The sequence below is a fragment of the Pseudorasbora parva genome, chromosome 13 (assembly GCF_024679245.1).
Source record: "Pseudorasbora parva isolate DD20220531a chromosome 13, ASM2467924v1, whole genome shotgun sequence".
Lineage (NCBI taxonomy): Eukaryota > Metazoa > Chordata > Actinopteri > Cypriniformes > Gobionidae > Pseudorasbora > Pseudorasbora parva.
In genome coordinates, this window is record NC_090184.1 from 10,309,305 (window position 1) to 10,332,732 (window position 23,428).

At 38.1% G+C, this 23,428-nt stretch overlaps 1 protein-coding gene and 1 long non-coding RNA gene across 2 annotated transcripts in view; both read left to right on the forward strand.

Annotated features, from left to right (window-relative positions):
- The first annotated feature begins 640 nt into the window (after nt 1-640).
- The window catches only part of ppih (peptidylprolyl isomerase H (cyclophilin H)), a 45,915-nt gene continuing 23,127 nt past the window's right edge, over nt 641-23,428 (forward strand). Inside the window, exon 1 of the mRNA XM_067413159.1 lies at nt 641-831. Coding sequence (XP_067269260.1) covers nt 766-831 — 66 coding nt within the window. The 5' untranslated portion in view covers nt 641-765. The remainder of the gene's footprint in view (nt 832-23,428) is intronic.
- Nucleotides 9,963-13,668, forward strand: LOC137038070 (uncharacterized). Its single transcript, XR_010897367.1, has 9 exons — nt 9,963-10,310; nt 10,618-10,686; nt 11,034-11,082; nt 11,182-11,268; nt 11,383-11,445; nt 11,524-11,837; nt 11,953-12,110; nt 12,221-12,316; nt 13,298-13,668. It is a non-coding gene; the product is annotated as an uncharacterized lncRNA (long non-coding RNA).

The window sequence follows — 23,428 nt, forward strand, 5'->3', positions numbered from 1 at the left end:
CATTCAACATTAGCAAATAAATATTAATGAGAATGGAATTTCAGTTTGGACAGAATTCACAGGAATATATTTAAGTATTGATCTAACTGTCTGTAAATATCATAACCACTGTTGAAGAAAACAAGCATTTTTGTAATCATCAAACCTAACTGGAATGTATAATGCATAATTATAGACAAACACAATCTGACTAATAAACGATTGTAACTTATATTGTCTTAATTGAACCTTCAATCCAAGTTTCTGAAGGCTTAAATGTAACAATGACTTAATGGTTCTGAATAAAAATCAAACAAACAACAAAACACTGTCAAATAACTAGTTGTTAGAAGCAACAGTCTGTGTGTAAAACCAGCTGCTTTGTGTCTGTGTGTGCGCTCCTTTCTCGTTGAACACGAGATGGCAGTAACAGCTTTATTTATCCGTGGCACTGCAGGCGTGGGTGGGTAGAGTTGGTACACATTCTAATTTATAGTATTTGACCCTTTATTGAAATAATAAAGAGAGCTTTTCTCTCCGTTTGTTGCAGTGTCTGCTTTAATAATAATAATAACTCTTTTCTAAAGAAAAAAAAAAACCCGAGTTTAAAAGAGGTTGAATATTTTTTTTAAATTGTCCTTCGGTTGTATCCGTAGAAAGTCCTCCTGGTTACCGTAGTGACGTCATGTGTGCACGTTTTTGAATCGTTCATATGATACTCAAAATTGGGAAACATTAATAGCTCATATTTCTGCAGTCTGGAGTAATATAAGCCTGAAAACAACCATGAACGTCCAGCCTTCAAATCCCAATAACCCGATAGTGTTTTTCGACGTCACCATTGGAGGACAAGTAAGTTTAAATCCCACTGCTGTCTTCATTAGCAGATCAGCTAACTGACATTAATCACACAGATACATTTTTAAACTTGTGCGCAGCCTACTGATACAGAAAAAATAGCATTTGGTGCACCAGTCAACATGCTACTCTCGCTTGATTTCTAAAAATGCTTGTGGTCTCAACTTGACTGATTGATTATTAAGTGTCATTTTCTTACTTATTTCAGTAGTTAACTTACACCGAGCTTTATGTTAGTGGTTTTGCAAATACCACAATTTTTTTTAAGCTCGGTTTAAAGTGGTAACGTTACGTTAGTTTACTCAAAAATTAGCCCATGATTTCACCCTCAAGTCATCCTAGGTGTAACTTACACGACATTCGTCTTTAAGACGAACAAAATCAGAGTTGACGTATATTAAAAAATGTCCTGGCTATTCTCAAGCTTTATAATGGAAGTGGATGTCTGTTTCTGTTTTGAAGTACATAAAAGTGCTCCACAATTTTCACACATTACACCTTTTTATTTGGTGAATAAACAATTGAAGTATACAGAATGGCATATTTTGAAATTGGTTATAGTTCAAACTGAAATTCAATCCAAAAATAGAATAGTTTTGCCGAAGATAAAAATAAGAACAATTAGGGTCAAAACACAGACTTGAACTATCAGGTCAAGTCACATTCCAGACAAACCTGCACATCATTCTCTGGGGGTTTAAAGGGTTAGTTCTCCCCAAAATGACAATGATCCTATGATTTGCTCACCCTGAAGCCATCCTAGGTGTATATGACATTCTTCTTTCAGACGAATACTATCAGACTTAAATGTCCTGGCTCTTCCAAGCTTTATAATGGCAGTGAATTGTTGTGTCATTTTTGAAGTCCATAAAAGTGCATCTATCCATCATAAAAGTGCTCCACATGGCCCCAGGGGGTTAATAAAGGCACTCTGAAGCGAAGTGATGCATTTGTGTAAGAAAAATTACCATATTTAAAAATGTACAAACTGTAATATCTAACTTCCGCTAACTGTTGTACACTGGTTAATAGTGTTGCATTACAAGTAACTTGAGTTACGTAATCAGATTACTTTTACAAGTAACTAGTAAAATTACGCATTACTTTTTAAATTTACAACAAAATATCTGAGTTACTTTTTCACATTTATTTGAACAACAGCCCTCTTGTCCCCATGTTAAGAACAATTAAGAGTAAGTGCACAGGTGTTGTGTGTGAACAGGTTATAGTAGTTCTAAACAAAATGTGAGCATTTATCTCATTTGCACAATAACGATTTAGTACTTAAATGTCAAATGCAAAACCAGAATATGCAAACCTCCAAAAATTAAATATTAAATAAAACTTTTAAAAATTGTATTTATGCATTTAAACTACCTTTATTGACCAATGTCTTGCTGCTTAAATCATAAACCAAAAGCATAAATTACTTTAGATTTTTTGTTTTTATTACAGAAATAATGTTAAACTCTTTTCTCCTGTGTCCTATTCTTCCATTATCCTGAATGGTAGCACAGCTGAAAGGTTTGTTTGAGCTGCACCCTAAACTCTACATGCATGAATTTGCATTTTTACCTAGGCCTGAGGTTTATTATTTCAATTCTGGTGTGGAGAGGTCTTTACATTTGCAAAAAAAAAAAAAAAAAAAAAGGTGAGAAAAAGTAACACAAAAGTAAAGTAGTGCATTACTTTTCTTAAAAAGTAAGGACCTCAATTAGTTAATTTTTAAGGGAGTAATGCATATTATAATGCATTACTTTTCAAAGTAACTTTAAGCATTTACATTTTTTTTAAATAATTAAGTGACACTTTCTGGAGAGTTTTGTGCAAAGAAATTGAGTCTTTCATGATGTGAAAAACTGCAAGGTTAAGAGCATATACTTTGCATTGTTGTATTATCAACAGGTATTAGGACATTTAGCATTTACATTACTGTTAATCAGTCATCACTTGATTACACATTGTATTACCTTATGATATATTGACCCATACAATGCGGCAAACATTAGCTGTGTCTCTTTTCGTTAAATTTCGAAGGCTGCGTCCTCCGGAGGACACGTCCTGTGTAGGATGCAGTATACGGAGTGTCCTCAATCAGAATAAAACGAGACATCCTTCGTAGGACACACAGGCAGGAATTATCACGTTGCTATGCCAACACGTTCAGCCTCGTTACGCTCTCACGCCAGTTATATGAATGACAATTATTTATAACTTGAAAATGACTATGAAATGTTTCTTGTCTTGACAGCAATGTACTGTTCTAAACATTTTAAAAAGCACTAAACAGTTGTAATCCTGTTTACCACAACTATCTGTCTGAGGTGGTAAAGCTTAAAAAACAAAAACAAGCTTAAAATACTACTTACATTTAAACACCACACTTGCGCTTGCATGTATATCTGGCGGTGGTCCGTTTTTTCATATAATATATAAAAAATATGACGTTTGTTAACGGCGAAGCAAATAATTGTGGGTTATCTCCAGCCGTGAAGGATACACCTCGAATTCCTGTAAAAGAAGGTCGCATTTGAGTGTCCTACTCACTTTTTTGAAATGAGACGGCCTTATGACGTATGCACCCTTCGAATGCGACCTCCGGAGGACGCAGCCTTCTGAAATGAGACAGCTATAATGTGCCACATGAAGAGACAGTACAGGATATGACAGTAGCAACAGCTGCGAAGATTTGGGTCTATGGTGACCGGATAATTAGATAATACTGATAAAATACTGATATTTAGATTTTCGCAATAGTTATAGAAACACAGCTATTAATACATTTTATGTCAATCACAACAACAGTCGCATTGTCCTGATTTTAGACTAAGTGATTGTTGTCACCTGTCACCAATTTGGTGAATACTGATATTTTCCCGGTGCTATGGGTGCTTTTTAACGGCATACTTTTAGTTCACGCAATCACGAGAGACTGGTGCATATGTTGCATATGTTCTGTTGGACAATGCAGAAGCACAGAGGATAGAGCAATAGAAAACTTGAGGTGCGTCTCAATCAGCTCCCTAGTTCAGTAGTCAGGCCAGGGCACTGATCAGGGAATCAGTCAACGGGTTTAATATATATATATATTATATATAATATATAATATATATTATACATTTTATTTTAATTTTTTTACACAAACTTATTTCTTCGCTTCAGAAGGCTTTTATTAACCCTGGAGCCGTGTGGAGCACTTTTATGATGGATATTTATGGACCTCAAAACAGAAACAGACATTTACTGACATTATAAAGCTTGGATTAGCCAGGACATTTTTTTTTTTTTTCAATATAACTTTTTTAAATATAATATATTCGTCTGAAAGATGAATGTCATATACACCTAGGATGACTTGAGGGTGAGTAAATAATAGGCTAATTTTAATTTTTAGGTGATCTATCCCTTTAACCACAGTAGCTTTCTTTGTGTCAAATGCTGCATTCAAGTCCTCCTGGGAAATTCGTATTCACGAATTGGGAAGTCATATTTATGATGTCATGTGTGTTCAAGTCACTTTCGTTGGAGTAATATGGCGGAGTACTTTCTCTTAAAGCAGCACTAGGTAACTTTTCAACCTTCATAATATATTTTTTAAGACTCTTGTGATGATAAATCGACTTACAATAGGTTGAATGACACGTCTGCCATAGCCTGATGGGGTCTGTATCGTTTTTAATCGTACTTTTAAACTTCGGGTTTCGGGTAGTAACCCGAGAACAAAAAGAACTACAAAATTCGACTGCTTTACGGCATATACGTCACTTCCACCAACACACACACTTCCTTACATTCAGACGTGCGAGCACAACTTTGTTCGTCGGATAATATAGTCATGTCCGAAGCAGCACAGACACATAAGAAAGAAAATGTTTTGTTGGAGGAAAGCAATAAGAGGAAACGAAAAAGTGATGGGATTAAAGGCAGGACTAGGATCAAAATGTGACCAGGGTTTGCTCGTCGGCGTGAGCTGGAGGAGGCGTGCCCGACCGATGCTGTCATGCTTGTTACGGTGAGCTACCACTCAAACATTGAACTGAAGTATCATATAGATTCTGTAAAACGGTAACCAATAGACTACTATAATGACGCTGGCTTGTAAACGTGAGCATCGTGATTATTTGGCGTTTGAAAAAAATAAAAGCCATGAAATTATATTCATATGACATGCTGAAGCATATGCCACTGACTGTAACGTTACCTGGGATGAAGACATTTCACACGCGCCGCCAGAAGAACTCGAAATCCTCTTGCAGTGTTCAGGGGAACTGTTAGTGCTGCACCATGTGCTGCACCGATCCGCAGCGCCACTTTTATGAAGTTATTTGGCCGGCACCGCACCACTGTATATATTTTTACAACCCGCCACGCACCCGCGACCATTAAATAGACATACGGGGTCCGCGGGTTATGAGACGAGCCACGCATCACTAGTTCAGGGCTATCAGGGTTGTCATGTCAACAAATGCACGCGCGATGGCATCCCCTGTTGTAGGATTACAGCGCTTACGACAGTAGTTGAGGACATTATTTTTTCCAAACTGTAGGGGGACCCCGAGAGCAAAAGTAGCCAAGTGGGGCTTTAAAAGGTTAGTTCAAATCAAAAGCAGCTCAACAGTGTTAATAAGAGGATAATGCAACAGAATTTGATTCGGCTGTACAGCTGCTCTGGTGAAAATGAAATGTTATCCAACCAATTTCAGTTATCATATATTGTCAATGCGGGCAGATCAGTAATATAGTTGAAATTTAGGTGTCCCCATTGAACTGAGCAAGACAAAAGTCAAAGGTGACATTGCCAAGGAACCAATACTCCTTCAGGGGCAGAATTGAGAAAAAAACCTTGGGAGAAACCAGGCTAAGTTGGGATTCCAGTTCTCCTCGAACAAACAGTGTATGATTATGATTCTGGCAACATAGCAGGTCTTAGGTCATATAAGGTAAATAGATATTCGTAAGATTATTCGAAAGATTGGAGTTGTCATGTCGAAGACGGTTCTATTGAGGGTGTCGTGTCGATGTGGCATTTACAGGGTAGGTTTAGGGTTTTTAGGGGGGTTCAACCAGCTCGGAGGACACAGATATCGCTGACAAGTTAATTCGCTCGACTTCAGTGGTTTGGAGATATTTTGGCGATCCCAGAGCGACGTGTGTGGGCTGCTTATCATAGGTTCACCACACGGAATTTATTTATTAAATTATCGTGCTTCTTCGAAGTTCTTCCATATAACATTGAGCCCAACACAGCGGTAAATCTACATTAACTACATTCACGCACAGCCTAGGCTTATTAACACCTTGTTAGTTGTTTTGGGTGACTTACAACAAGCTAACGTTACCAAACTATAATTACTAAAACATCGGACTTGTACATCGCTATCATAATTGTTTGTCTTTGGTGATGTATTAATGACTCAGCATTGCCTGTATCAAAAGAGAAATAATGTCATCCGATGTTTAAAATGAATAAATTGGTCACGAGACATACAACAGCCAATGCTGTCAAACCTGACCTGACGTTTCTTCTGGCGGCAATATTTGAAATGTATTAAAGGGTTCCTTCAGCGATTAGCATATGGCTTTGTATCAGTAGAAGCCCTTGAGTATATTCAAATGATTGTGCTTTTCCCCCTCATATCCCCCTGAGACAAGAGATTTAGGCATTTTATTTCTGGAAAAATTCCTCCTATGATGCAAATTGACGATATTTGCATCATAGGAGGAATGTTTGGCCAAAGACTAAAATTACAGCCAGCAGAGGGAGCCATTTCCGCATGTTTTGAACCCGCGCATGGGGGATGGGAGATCACACACAGAGCTCAGCTCGACGCGTCGACGTCATCGATGACGTCGACTACGGAAATACGTCGACGTTCGTGAAATGCGTCGACGCGTCGTGTCAGACGTTCATCTCGCGTAATGTTGGCTTCTGCTCCTGGTTCTATCACAAAAACCTAGACAGCGAATATCAAAAGTATGGGAATACTTTAAACAGAGGCCAAACAGTGTTTCCCACACATAGACTAATTTGTGGCGGACTGCCACATAATCAATAACGGCCGCCACATTCGTCATTCATTCATTTTTACACTATTTAAAAGACGCACGCATATTCGTTTAGCTGCATTTCCTTAAGTTCTCTCTCCGCCCTTTTGCGCGTCTCTTACTCACACACACACACACACACACACACACACACACGTGGGTTGCATCGACCGTAAAACAAGTTTTATTGCATTTTGGCGCATTTAGTGTGACATAGCTTTTAAAACCAGAGCAGTTGAATAACAGAGTTGCGACACGCCTTCATCACGCGGCAGCGCGCGGTCACGGCGCTCATATAATTCTAAACAAACCAGCGCGGTGTCAATCAATACAGACCAGTGTTTCCCAACCGGGATCCCGAGCAAAAGATGCCGGGACGCACTTACACCGCGGTTCATCTCACATCTGATGACGCATCTTTAATATGGGGTGTAACTTGAAAATAATGCTGTATGTATGTTTCTGTCGCTGGATACGTGCTGATTCCTCAGGTATACACTACTACAACAACAGCGATAATAAAAGAAAAACGTGGGCAAAACGGTCTCTCTTTGTAAACTTTATAAAACGCATGCGAGTGCTGCTGTACGTCCGAATATGAGCAGTCATTTTCACCGTCATCACCCCCGTGTAGCCAGGAGACGCGAATGAGAAGATCTGTCTGTGCACTCGTCCCACAGCGCGCAAATATTGAGTTATCTTTCAAATCCTGTGCTTAAACGGACAAACTCACAAAAAGTATGTCAAAATCTCATAGCCTACTCTATGCCTTAAGTGAACTTTATACAGAAAATACGACGACTATCCGTGGGTCTTAAAGGGGCAGTAGCCTTCACTGCTGTCTGTTTAATGTCAAAGTTTAAAAAGGATTATTTTTTTAAATTTTAAACAGTTAAATGTGTGGTTATTTTACTTTTGATTACTTCATTCCATTTCTCAAAAAACTAATGTTAGACCAACCTGAAAAGCATTGTTTATTTTATTCTCATCTTTGCTCAACAGTATTTATTTGTGCTGCTGCTTCTATTTAAGTTATCTGTTCTTATTTTCTTTATTTTCATTTGACAGTAGTCCTTTTTCCCCTGAACATAGCAAATACCGAACTGTACTGAAACGTGAACCTAAAACCGCGATACAAAGCGAACTGTGAGCAGTCTGTACTGTTACACCTCTAGCGTAACTTATGTGAGGGGGTGCCACAGAATTTTGAAAAATTTCAAAGGGTAAAAAAATTAATCGTTAGATTAGTCGACTAATCGAAAAAATAATCGTTAGATTAGTCGACAGAAAAAATAATCGTTAGTTGCAGCTCTAGCGTAGATTATGCGGGGGACGTGTCCCCCTCACTTTTAATAAAATGTATTTTCGTCCCCCGCACTTTTACTGGGTCTCACCGATCCTAGTCGACCCACTCCGAGCGGGATTCGAACCAAGGTTACCCTGCGCGGCGGCGGGCAAGTTAACAGGGACGCTGAAGACAGCCTTCTCTAATCTCGGTTGATAGCGCGCTTGACGCGTCACGGTCAAATGTATTTACATAGAAACCAATGTGAATACATCAAGATTTAAATTCAGAGACAAAAAATAATCTATGCATGACCCGCTGTCATTTTATTCGTATCTAAATATGAGGAGGGCGCTCTCATAGAAAGTCCAAAAGCGGATTCGTAGAAATTTACTGTCACGCTGGAGCTGCAGCTGTAGGAAAACAATCGTTATGAGTGATGAAACGTGATGACGACAATCAGACGATTGCGACAATATTTTATTTATGTGTGTTTTTCAAGCCATGTCAATGTAGGCTATTTATTGACAATAAAGTATAAATAATGCAGCTTTTTTAATGTTTATCGTCTGCTCACCACAGATGCATTTATTTAATCAAAAATAGTTAAAGGGTAATATTGTGAAATATTATTACAAATTAAAACAGCCTTTTTCTTTGTGAATATATAGTAATTTATTCCTGTGATCAAAGCTGAATTTATCATTACTCCAGTCTTCAGTGTCACATGATCCTTCACTAATCATTCTCAGATGAGGATTTTATAATCAAGAAACATGATTATTATCTGTGTTGAAAACAGTTGTGCTGCTTAAAAATGTTGTGGAAACCATGATTCATTTTATTTTTCAGGATTCTGAGTTCAAAAGTTTAATGGACAGCTTTTATTTGCATTTATTAAATAAATTATCTTTTATAATATTAAAAATATCACTTGTGATCAATTTAATGCATGTCTGATCAATAAAAGTATTAATTTCTCTCTTTTTTAATTTTACCACAAATGTTTAGATGGTTTCCACCAAAATGAAGCATCACCATGAGCAGCACAACTGATAATAATCATAAATGTGTTGATCATCAGATCCTCATATGAGAATGATTAGTGAAGGATCATGTGACACTGAACACTGGAGTAATGATGATAAATTCAGCTTTGATCACAGGAATAAATTACACTTCATATATTCACATAGAGAACAGCTGGTTTACATCAGAATATATTTTTTTTACTTTGCATAAAATCTATGGAGACTTAATGCACAAGTGTTTGTAGGAAACCAATCATAAAATTGGCATAAAATATAGGAGAAAAATATTATAGATATTAGTGGTAATTGTTCAGCAGTGTATTTGATATCTTACCAAATTAAAAGCAAGAGATGCAATAAATTATATCGGTCCAAAAAAAAATAAAAAATGGTAGGCCTATTATGACATTTCTGTCCCCCTCACTCCTGAAAAGATGGCTACACCCCTGGCTCCAGGCACTCATTTAAACGGAGCTATGGTGAGCAATGTAAGTCTTTTAACTTCTCAAATTAATTTCTATGAAAGTTAAGCTTGCAAAGGCATGAACTGAAACGCGCCAGACTGAACTCGCGTTGTGAATGTATGCCGCAAGTGTAGTAGCGATTACCTCAGCTCTCATCACGAGAGCTCATCAGCTCATTTATCTGACTCCTGCAGGTAGTGCTCAGTGCTGTGACACTCGCGCGGTGACTCACTTATTAATATGAACAGACATGTTCAGTTTTTAATTGTAGTGTCTTCTCCTACTCAGTCACAGTTATCCAGTACACTGTAAAAAATGAAATTGCCATTTGTCCAGTAAACAGTGCTTTTTGAATCCCATATATTAAGAATTGTTAATAACTGTGACTCTACATAAAAATACATGTTAGCTCAACAAAATTCTCCAAAATGTCACGCTACATATTAAACAAAGTTTTCTGGACAAACATTTTTGTGTTGAGCAGAAAACCTACGATCTAAATAGTTTGCGCATGCGTGATGAGCCAGAAAATCGCGCCGAAATGCACGGGGTTTCCTTCTCCATTTTGCACGGGTAGCTCCTGGCTCGTTTTGAAGTTCGCTCATCCTCCTGCCTTTTCAAGGATCTAATATTGCCATACTTCAGTTGGTAAGTATTAATATTACTTTTCATTTCATGCATGCAATGAATTGCATATTCTCAAGCGGACAGTGTTATTGTTAGACATACGATTGGTTGTGTATTGTTAAAAGGCGTGTGGCCTAACATTTTTAATGTTTGTCACTGCTCAGATAAAGATTAGCTCATTAAAGTAATAAATAAAGTGTTATCTTAATACAATAACGTTTCAATACAATAGCCAGATAAAAAAAACTGAAATTAGCGAGTAATATGTTTGTTTAGCACGAGTATTCAAGTCCTTTAGTTGAGGTTTTCTTTTCTTATTTGTCTCTAGGTGGCGCTGATAAACTGATATATCTGCGTTGAACCGCGTTTGTGAGAGAGGAAGACAGCGGAGGGTGAGGTAAGAACGTGTTATGTGTTAATGTTTAATTTGTAAGCTGCGCACACAATGTATGGATATATAAACTATTATGTAATGTTAAATGTATTTTAGCCGTTTCAATGTGCATTTTCGTCGTTACAAATCACACGCAGATGTATGTTTATGAGTGTGTTTAGAACGAAATATTTATTTATTTTTTAAACATTGAGAGCTATACATCATATGATTTTAAATATGGGGACAAAGAAAAAAAGTGTAGAATAAGACTATGCATAGCATTTTTTTGTTTATTTTATAATAATTTTAAATAATATAAGGTAGTGATGTTTACAATAGGTTCGAACTGATAATTTTCTATTTTCCAGAATGATCCAAATTGGATGTTGTTAGCATATTGTTGGATGCAACACTGAGGTATGCTGTATAAAGAAAGTTTCCACATTTGCACACTGTCTCACTGTCCACATATGTTTGTCTGCATGGAACTCAATTCTAAGAACATCCTTTATGCAGGACACTGCAATGGACAGCCTGAGTTCAAGATAGCATGTTGCTCTGCTCTGCCAAAGTGTCCTTTATATCAGAACGACTCTCCACCTGGTAAATAGTGCATTTAAGATCTTGAACAAACAAACTTGTTGAAAGCATCTATGCTGACATGTTTGACTTTTATACTGGTGACTTAACTGATTATCACCCTTTGATTCCATACAGTTTCAGAGAGCCTGTGTTTGTAACCCTGAGGACATATCTGCAGCACTGAATGCATATTTAATGGTATGTGGCAACTTTGTTTTTTAACTTCTTTTTAATTTATTAATTAAATAATTGAAATTGATTCTTTTTGATAAACAGCCTTTTCTACTGTGAGTTGTCATATCCTCCACTGAAGCCCAGCGAGTCAGGCTTCCGGAAGTGCCTGAATCAGTGGACTCTCTCAACAATATACTTCAAGTGAAGCTACTAAAAGGACAGTTTTTTTCCCCCTGCAATTTGAGGACTTTGCAACCTGTCGGAGATCTCAGAACTGCCCAATGAAAGAGCAGTCTTGCATATTCAGTGGTCCAACTCCTGTGGTCACTTGATGAAACCAACAGCCTACCATCTCATCGTTTGGTACTAATAGTCTCAACACTTCTGAAGGGTCCTCCCACATTCTCTGTACAAAGGTATTATTTACAAACTGCTTAGAAATTGGCCTTTAACATTCCCCATACCAATTCTCTCATTTGATTTGAATTGTATTATTTATTGCATTAATACAAATTAATTGTTTATGAACAGGTTTTTGAGGAGTTTTTCAGAATCACCAACAAAGACCTTCTGGGAGACTTCATGGCAGCCATTGGCATGTACACACCGAAGCTCCTGAAACTTTACAGAGACAGAAGAGAGCTTTCGGACAGGACATGGATGCACTCCTAGAAATACTTCATGACAGGGTAAGTTCAATTTCAATGTTTTGATAGCTTGATCTGTGTTACTTTGGCTGATGATGAATAACATTTTTATACCTAAGCTATTTGGTTGTTTCTTTTGTATGTTTTTCTAGACAACAGACATAGATGATCACAGGAGGACTCCTGCTCTACAAGGCCTGCCTGTATTTCTTTGCGAGAAACCAGCCGAGCTATTCAAGAAGTGTAATGTACGTATCAGTCTTCAAAAGGCTTAAAGGGTTATTCCAAACATGTAAAGTCTGTCATAAATTACTTTGCCTCTTGTCATTCCAAACCTGTAAGACTGTCATTAATTTTCAGAACACCAATGAAGATATTTGAAATGAAACCTGAGAGATTTCTGTCCCTCTATTGACAGTCTATGCAGCTGTAACTTTTCAAGCCCCAAAAGGTAGTAAAAACATTGAAGTAGAGTAGACCATGTGACTCCAGGTGTTTAACCTCAGTTTTGTGAAGTGACATGAATAAGAGAAAAAAAAAAGTAATTTTTTTTACATGCAGAGCAATTGCATCGCTAATCAAATTGAGGTTACGCCTCTGGAGTCAAATGAATTATTTTTATGTCTTTAATATCTTTCTGGGCCTTAAAAGTGGTTGTTGTATTGGCTGTCAATGGAGGGACAGAAATCATTCAGATTTCATAAAAAAATAATTGCTGTTTTCAAGATAAAGGAAAGTCTTACGGTTTGGATCGAACTAAAGGTGAGTAAATAATGACAGAATTTAATTTTTTGGGTGAATTAACCATTTAAAGCAGGGATGTCCAAACCTGCTCTTCTATGGCTCCAACCTACCTGGAAGTTTCTAGTAATCTTGTGGACCTTGATTATCTGGTTCAGATAAGTGTAGTTGGAGTTAAAGCTAAACTCAACAGCACAGTGACCCATAGAACAGGATTGGACACCCCTAGTTTAAACTCTCTCTCTTTGGTGTTTTCTGCTTATTTACTTGGTCATGCCATTCTTTGTGTTATCTGTCATATTATAATGTCCACTTCTGAATAAGGATTTCACATTATAAAACTATTTACCAATACAAAGTTTACAATTAGTGCATACAATTTATGTATTGCCAACCCCTCATCCCCACCCCATCTTAATTAATTTGTTACACAATTAACTAATTGAATTCTAAACTAAATTATATTTCTTTTTGTGTTTGTGTCACAGGAAACAAAAGCGGCCCCTGTTGACATTTTCTATGTGCTTGACGATAACACCCAAACAACATCACCATTTATCAAGACTTGCTGTTGTACTAGAGGGGGTTGTTCTGGAAGAAGTTTTCCTATCCTAAGATGATCCTAAGACTGGTAACAAAATGGTTGTGCGTGAGGCAGAGTTGGACCAGTGTTTCCAGTTCTTTTAATGTTTTAAAAAAAAGTTTCATTTGAGACATTCAAAATAAAAAACAAGCATTGAAGTTTTGTACGGACTATTTAAATGGACAGTTTTACTCAAAAGACACTGTATGAAAACTGTGCATTGCAGTGTTGTGGATACGTTTTTTTTATGTTTTTAATTACAGATTGCAAGCTCTTTTACAATGAAACACTGCACTCATATTGATAAGCCATAAAATAGTGAAACTGTTTAGAGTGTAAAAAAAAACAGCATTTGTGTGAATATTTATTATTTATGGATCTGGCATTGAGTGACCTGTTTATCTTTGCTTTGTCCTAAAGATATTTTAAGCAAATTTGGACAAGTGTTAATTAAAGGGTAAGTTTGGCCAAAAATTAAAAAACCAAAAAGTCATTTACTCAACCTAGGTTGTTCCTAAATTGAATGTGTCTGTATTCTGTTGAACACAAAGGAAGATATTTAGAAGAATGTTGATAACCAGACAGTTAACAGTAGCCATTGACTGTACTCTACATAGTATTTTTTCCCCCTACTATGTAAGCCAATGGGTGCCGTCAACTGTCTGGTTACCAACATTCTTCAAAATATCTTCCTTTGTGTTCAACAGAATACAGACACTTGCAAGTTTGGAACGTCCTGCGTGTGGGTAAATGACAATTTTTTTCAATTTTGGGTGAACTATCCCTTTAGGAATTATTCTTTCCTGTAGCTTAAACAGTAGAGCGTGGCGCTAGCAACGCCAAGGCCATGGGTTCGATTCCCAGGGAAAGCAAGAACTGACAAAAATGTAAAATGTGTACCTTAAAATGCAATGTAAGTCGCTTTGGATAAAAGCGTCTGCCAAATGCATAAATGTAAACGTAAATTATATAACATTTCACTACATTCTTTTAAAATGTATGTACATGCATGTGCTTACAACTGAAATAAACGGATCAAAATAACTACATTTCTGTCATTTGTAAATAGATGTAAAGTCACTAAAATAATTATAGGAAGGATAGTGTGGTGACACTTTATTTTGCGTTCAGGAAACAGAAAAATATAAATTACCTCAACAACAGTAATTGTTGTTTCAGTTGCTGTGACAAGAATATTTTTATTAGCAAAATACGACTATCAATATTGCGTGAACAAACAAATTTATGTTGGCTGAACAAATGATCTTTACTGGGAAGAATTAAAAAATAATTGTTGGGACAACTCAAAAGTCTTACTGCATCAAGTTGCCTTACATTTTTACGTTTTCTCAACTATTTTTTTTTTACAGTGTAGGTGGCTTTGAGAAAGGCCACACAGGGCAGCGAAGCATTCTGGGAATTGTAGTTTTTCATCCCCATGTGAGACAAAAATACATTTTCTGTCTTTTCTCGCATTCCTATTACATTAATGACCCAGATTAAATACAGATTCATCTTCCTAGCGCTGAAATACCCTTTTAATATTCGCCGGATGGACTCGACGTTACTGATCGTTTTTGGGGATTTTCTTCAAACAAAAAAATTGTTTGGCCTTGGAACACTTGGAATTTTTGTGGTTTCTGAATAGATTGTGCCTGCAGTATCTGTGTATCTGCCTGTTATATCCTGTTTTTTTTTATATAATACACAAATGGGTAGGTTTAGGGAAGGGATTGAGTTCCCTACGCCTGATCTAAAGTAATCAGATATAAATTCGTTACCCATTGTCAATAAGAAAGTGCCCAAGCAACATTGTTTGAGTCTGCAACACTGAAAAAAAGTTTCCCTGTCTTTTGTCACCTTTATTAGGATATTCCGTGTGTGTAAAAGCTTCCAACTCACAGATATTTTGTTTCCATGCTGTCATGGCTTTCTTTAATTCTTACCAAAGATTTTCAAGGGGATTTGAATCTGGAGACTGAGCTGTCCACTCAAGAACATTCCCGGACCCGAAACATGCTTTGGTTCATTTGGATGTATACTTGGGATCATTGTCCTGCTGGAACATCCAATGATCCAGTAAAGCTTCAGTTTAGGCACTGACAGGATCTTAACCTTTGCCAAAATTTCCTGATACTTCAAATAATCTATGACATTGGTCACATGGTCAAGATATTACTGCTGCAGCAGCAAACACCTTATATCAAGACTGACCCACCTCTGTGTATGTTTGACCCTATGGATTGGTGATCTTCTCATCAGAAAACCATGCCGATACATTCTTCCAGAATTCCACAGAACAATCCAAATACATTTCAGCATATTTAAGTCAGACTTTAGTGTTCTTCTTTTCATTGTTTAAAATTTGTTTGTTTGTTTTTACACCAGGTAATCTAGTAAGCCTTGGCATTAATCTGAGGGTTTTTTCCAACCCTTTCCCTTTGTTGAAATAGTGCTTTTTCTTCCATGCCCTGAAAGATTTACTATGGTACCATACAGTATAAACTTACCGATGAAAACAATGCTGCCAAAGTGTCTCTAGGCACTTGAGATGTAATAAAATAACCTTTACTCTTGGTCATGTTTTCTAATGGCTACATTTATGCATGTGCCACAACTTGATTACTTGATTGTGTACCTAGCATAAATAGTAAGTGATTAAAAACAGCAATAGGGGTTAAATAATTATGACACAGCTGGATTTTAAATAAATAAAAAATATTACAGTTGTATATTGACATTATCACTTTTAATATGCTACTAAGGTGTTATAATAATGTTGGATCCTTAGAAAAGCGTACGCTTGTAAATTTGTGGGTTTGAATAATTTTGATTGTACAGATGCACACACAACAGTATTGTAAAAATGGAACAGTAATTATGTTGGTATAATTAAATTGGTACAGTAATTATACAGTAATTATGTTTATGATTGATGGGGGCACTCAACGCATGAATAAGGGGAACATGAACATAAGTTAACTAGCCTTAGGCCCTGTCCACACGAAGCCAGCGCTTTCCCAATCCAATCTTTTTTTTCCCTCGTTTCAAGAAATATCTGCGTCCACACGAGATTACAAAAACGGACTAAAAACGATGTAGTCTGCATGCCAGGCCAGTGTGTGGCGCAGTAATTCTGCCACAGAAATACACTAAAAACGGAGAAGAAGAGTTGTGGCTAGAAGGGTTTCTCCCAAGGTTTATTTTTTTCTCCATTATACCCTGATGGTGTTGGTTCCTTGCTACGGTCGTCTTTGGCTTGGCTTGCTCAGTTGGGGTCTTGGGGACATATACATTTTGATCTAAGTTTTCAACTAAATATCCAAATAAAATTAATTACTTAATTAACTGTATCCACTATATTACTGATCTGCCATTGTCGCTATATGATAAATTGAAATAAGATGAAAAATCACGTTTTCTCCAGAACGACTGTACAGCTGAATCCAATTTTGTTGCAATATTATCCTGTTTAACACAATTTTCATTGTAAAAGCGCTATATAAATAAAGTTGACTTGACCAGTCTGAGTAAAATACTAACCTTTTCATGGACATTTTGTTTTCATAGAAATATTGTGTGTATCATTATAGGATTGTCTAGCAACATATTGATTATTGCAGAATTGCTTTATTGTGATGATATCGGTATTGTGAGCCATGTATTATGTATCGCATTGTGAGATTTCCACCCCTATTAATGACTATTAGTGGGATGCTGTGTTCAGTTTTTGTGGCCTTGCATACAATGGAATGGAAAACCCTTAAAGGGAGACATAACGACAGATTCAAAAAGGGTCATTGCTTACAACATTTCTGGGTTGTATATGGTTTCAGTTGTCTTACCTTGCTATAGGCACTGGTTTAATGTTCCTTTGTGTTTATGCACCTAAAGCTGCATGTAAAGCAACTCGCTTGAGAAGTTTTTGGTGACTTTGGGTTAATCTTATGAAACCATGAGAATAGATTTCCAAACGAACCAAGCTGCAAGTGTGAACACACACATGTTATTTGGCCAATCCTGGCTCTACTCTTCAACTCAATGGTAACACCTAAAGCTGAGACATATCAGAAGAAACCCTTTTAAATTCCAATATAACCGAGCAATAAACAGCAGTGGATCACCCCTATATTAATCTTGAGCAAAAGACCATAAAATAACAATTTAATAAAATATTTAATTTTAACTTGATCTCTGCATTTGATCTCATGTGCTGCGAGCAAATCACTCCGCACTCCGCAGAAGTGGAGCAGTGCTGCGCCTTCTGAGAATATAGTCCACAGTATGTATATGTTTATAAGATGGCTGTGTCTCATGTAACCTTGTTATTTGTACACGCTGTGACTATACACATTGCAACATGTAAATAGGAAAATGTTGGCGTTATTTTGTCACTTATTGAGCAGTAGGCTAGCTGAAGCCATATACCTCCAGTCTTTGTGCTAAGCTAGGCTAGCGGGAGTGCGTGTAAGACTGAGTTATGGGATGCACGGAGATGAGTGATTTATATGGATTTATCTAACTCTGGGGGATACACTTAATAAGCCAAAGTCCCAAAAAGTTGGCGTGTTCCTTTAAGTGTAGCAAAAGCATATTTGTGATATTTGAGGCTCGATGTGCTGCGGTGATACTTGTTGTATAGCGTGCACACAACCATGCTCTTGTCGACGCTTCCATCCTTTCGTTTTTTAAAACAAAATGTCCCATCCACGATGCCAAGCAAAGCGGTTTCATCAGCTTCTTTGTTCATGTTTGTTGTTGTCGTGACTCGTGAGCGCTAGTTGGTGTTCCAGTATAATCGGTCCGTCGAAACTCATTCATTGAAAATCGTTCCGCAGTGCAAAAATAAGTGTGGTTAAATTTTTTTTTTTTTTTTTGCTATTCTATTCTTAGTCAGTTGGGGTACCAGTTCTCCTCTGGCCTATTATAAAACAGTGTATAATTATTATTCTGGCAACCTTGCAGGTCATAAATCATATTAGATAGGAATATTCAAAATTTTGTGTATCACGCAACGCAAGAGGCGGGTTCATTTAGGATGGTGCGTCGATTACACAAGAATTTTTGTCCAGCGATTACATTGTCCAGCGCTTCATGTCTTTTTGTATTGAGTCAGTAACTTTCTCAAAATTCAAACTGAACAAATCATCTAGGTTTTGGGAGATAAACACTCCTATGTACTTTAACTCCTAGTAACTTGTAAATTTTTAGCGTCCCATTTAAGTTTATAATTGTTTCGTATGGATTTACTGGGGGAGTAGTTAATGGTCAGGACTTGTGTTTTGGTAATGTTCAGGTGATAACCTGACAGCTGACCAAACTCTGTCAGAGTTCTCATAAGTTTAGGCAGGTTTACTTGTGAATTTTGAAGGTAGGTGATAATATTGTCCGCAAAAAGTCCCAATTATAGGTTCAGTATTTGCAATAGTAATGCCTCTAAGCTCTTCATTTTGCCTAATAGCCTGTGCCAAGGGTTCTATGTATAATGCGAAGACCGTTGGACTGAGAAACAGTCTTGTCGAGTACCTCTAAACAGTTGAAAGCTATCAGTTAGGTGGCCATTCATATTTACCCTGGCCCTCGGACTATCATACAGTGACTGGATACACCTAATAAATTGATTATTAAAGCCAAGACGCTCAAGCACCTTGTATAAAAAGGGCCAGCTGACCCAATCAAAGGCTTTCTCCACATCGAGGCTGACTAAAGCCAAACTCAGTTGTTGTTTCTTGGCTTGGTCTATCGTCTTATACAGTCATGAGTTTGATGGCCTTTAATGAATCCTGTTTGATCCTCATTTATCCAGTCTACAAGATACTGCTCCATTCTCTTAAGCCTAGTTCAGACTGCCCGATTTTTGCCCCGATTTTGAGTCACCGACAGGTTTTGTGAAATCGCCGACAAATGCCCGAGATCATAGGCAAATTGGTGCTTGTGCACGCGAGTGACAATCACGCAAAGAGAATTGCCGACGCCCGTGAGATATTTGGCATGCTAAATATCTGGACCTGTCGGCGATTGAAACTCCTGCTGTGTGAACTGTGTTCTGACTGAAAATTACACCGACAGCCACTCAGGTGTACCAGTGAGTGGCTGACAGAGAGTGAGATACAGGGCAACAGGAGGTTCAGGAGTTATAGACCAGAATATCAGTATTTTAATATATATATTTACAATTCTATCAAACAGAAACAAAGGCCAAACATTTGCACGTCCAGCCACAGCAGCAGCACATTACAAAATTGTTTATTTACCTCAAACTGTCTCTGTTTTACCTCAAAATATGAAATGTGTTTGAATACCCTAATGTTTTAATCATGTTCTTGGTTAGACATATCCCATCTTTTTTTAATTTATTTATACCCTTTTTTCTTTTCACTGGGCTACTCAAGCCATTTACATTCAAAGAAGCAATTTTTAAATCATATGACACTGTTATAATAGTAGAAGCCCTTACATGATTTAGCGAGCCCTAAAAACACACATTGAACAGTAACAAAAATGAACCTTAATGAAATATAACATCCCAGGCTTAACTAAACCCAAAACCAGTCATATGATTTGTTAAAAAGGAAACATCCCACATCAATAGTTCAGTTAACACAGACTAAACATAGCTCAGAGAGTCTTTTTGAATGCAATTTAAGTGATATTTTATATTTAGTATTTTCAGTTAAAGTACAGCAACACTCATTTCACAGCAACCTTTTGACCGTGTCAATTCACACTATAGCACAATACAAAAACAATCAAATTACATATAAACAAAGTTCACAACCATATCAAAGTTCATGTGTGCAGTAATGAGTTGAATAAAGTCTTATCTGGATTTTCACTAAAGGTCCCAAACTGTCCTGTATATCCTTCAACACATTGATCAACCGGAACCCATGTCACTGTATCACACAAGGTCCAATTTTAGAGAAGTTTTATTTACAGTAGCAGTCGTTTAGGAGATTGAAGAGCCTTTGTGTACAAGCAGATAAGGATGAAATGGTGTTCACAAACTCCACATCACAAACCATACCTTCCAGCCAGCACAACAAAGTCCTTCTACAACATTCAAAAGAAACCAGTCTTAATAAAACAGTCCAGATAATACATTTTAAACACCTCCACCCCAATTTCAAGACATGTGTTAAACATACATTTCATACCAATATCTGTCATCACTTACTTTCCATTGAGCGTAAAACACATGTTTCTCAACAAGGACATCTAACTTAACACATGGCTAGGCCATGCTGCAGCCTTGGCATGCTGAACTAACTTCTTCTACAACTAACCCTGACTTATACAGAAAAAAGTAACTCAAGCGCCACCAGTGGAAAGGAGTAAAATTGCCTATCATAATGGCCAATATCATAACAGGCCTGAACTGGTATAGAACTGACTTCCAAACGAAAATAGGATTCTTCATCCTCTCCTGTAACCCCCGCTGGCAGGTCGAGGGTTAAGTCCCTCTGGACGAGAGGGCTCGAAAAAGACAGTAGATGTATCTGGATGCAAAAACACATCCATTTCATTAGTCCAACGTAGACGATAAAGTGTGGCCTCTCCCACGTAGTAGATAATCAAGCCCAAGCCTAAAAAAACATTGTGTTATAGCGTAGTGCCCTGCTCCTTTTTAATCAGATTGTTCCCTCTGGAATTCTTGCAACTTGGCCTTCGCTCTGAGCGCCACGACTGGCCCGTTGCTGTTTACCAGCTGCCAGCCCAATAGGTCCCGAAGACGAGACTCCACGCAGTTCCCTCCGTCGGCTGTAACCGGCTCCTCCACTTGAAATCCTCGTCTCTTCAGATCCTTGTAGGCTTCCTGAGCGCAGGAGTATGTGCGCAAGCCAGTCTCCCAGTGGATCCTCGTGTTGGTAAACAGAGTTTGGAAACGTATGCCTTTGTCCTTGAGTGTGTTTTTTTTTTTATGGCGTTGTATTTTCTGCATCTCTTAACAATCTCGGGTGCGTAATCATGGTCGAAATGTATAAATGCCGTGCCCACCTGTATCTTGCCTTTTTTCCACACTTCCCTCAGGATCATTTCTTTCATGGAGAACTCCAGAAAGTTGACAATTACAGCTCTCGGTGATGCTCCAGGCGGGGGTTTACTTACAAGAGCCTGATGTGTGCGTTATATTTTAAGGTTAAAATCCTTCGGTAGTTGTAGCTGGCTCTGCAAAAGCTTCTCAATAAACTGCATTACTGAGTCCTCCACTTTTCCTTCTGGCACCCCAAAGACACATATGTTGTTTCTTCAGGATCGTGATTCTAAGTCGATCACTTTGTTCTGAAGTTTCCTCTGCTGTTCGAGGCAGGTGCACAGCACCTCAGTCGCCTCCTCTGCCCACCTTGCACCTGGTTCACGCGGGCCTCCGCCTCGTCCATCCGCTGAGATAAGCCTTGTATGTTGGTTGCAATATTGTCCAATTTACCGTTGATTTCTTGACCCAGTTGGCCAATATCCTGTTTGAGCGTTCCATTGTCTCCTTTTAGATCCGATGTTAAGTCCTCTATAGCTTTGGTCCGAGAAGTGTCCATGCTTATTCTGGGGCTCCCCGTTCCCCCGTCAGCCGTTGCTAGCTTGGTCTGTTTGGGTGTAAGCTTTTGCGGCTGAGGCACTTTTATCCTGAGCTTTGGACATCTTTGTCAATCTATTGTGATCTAGTGTGCTTCTTCTCCCTCTCATCATGTATTATTTTGTTAAAGGGGGGGTGAAACACTCAGTTTCAGTCAATCTCATGTCAATCTTGAGTACCTATAGAGTAGTATTGCATCCTTCATATCGCCGAAAAGTCTTTAGTTTTATCATATTTATAAAAGAAATATGGGCTGTACCGAGTCTTTCCGGAAAAAACCGAGCGCCTGGAGGCGTATCGTGTGGGCGGAGCTAAAGAATGACAAGCGCGCAAAGCGGTGACGTCCTCAAGCGTGGAGAAACCCATCTATCTCAGCTAATACAGATAATGATCCAGAATCAAATCTGAGGCTGAAATAAATTGAACAGGAGAAACGGCAACATCAGGATGTCCGTCTCTGTGGTATGTACTGTATTTAGGGGCCTTTGTGTGCAGTTTATGAGGACATGATTTGGTTTATGGACTATTGTATGTGACTAGACCTTAGAGGTAGCAAGCAAAACGGTTTTGCACGTCAGAGTCAGAATAGTGTAACGTTATACAGAACAACAATGGAGTAACCGTTAGCGCATTTGAATGACGAAGCACGCGATCGTATCGTTTACTGATGTTTACTCATGCGACGGTAGCCAATAGCAGAGACATTTGAAGTTGATTTACTCACCGGCATCTTCCAAAGCAGGACCGCTCTGTCAAAAACACACTTCTTTGGTATGACTTGGTGAAGTCCTGTGACAGCAGTGATCGTGGAAATCCACTTTGCGACGCGACTGAAGCGATGCCTTGAAGCTTCCCGTCATTTCTGCGTTCAAATCGGTTCAAATGCAGCGCTGCCTTCCCGGAATGCTGTGCTGAAGCGTTGAAGTCGCTCGACGTCACCCATAGGAATAAAGTGGAGCGCGGCGCGTCATAAGTGTTCACGGACGACTGGATCTGCACCTGAGAGACTGTTTACAGCGTGCATTTCCTCTCTCTCCCTCTAGTCACGCGCGCGCGCACCCTACCGGGAGAAGAGCCCATACGGCCCATACAAGGACCTTCCGATCTATTTAACGTCAAGTAGACCCATACTCGAAAAAAACTCGCCGAAACTTGTGAGAAACCGGAAGGAGTATTTTTAACACAGAAATACTCCATAAAACGTCCAACATTAGTTTTTGAAACTTTGTCTATGTTTAGGATGGGAATCCAAGTCTTTAAAGGTGTAAAAAGCTCAGTATGCATGAAACAGCATTTCACCCCCCCTTTAACACTAACAACAGTTTAACGAGTTTATACAGGATTTTCACGTTTAAGGTGGGAGAGGGGTTTCAATCATAGGTTTCAATGCGACCGACTACTCCATAAGCACACCCGGAAGTCCTCGGAAAAAAAATGTTTTAATGCAATACACTTTCTTTATTT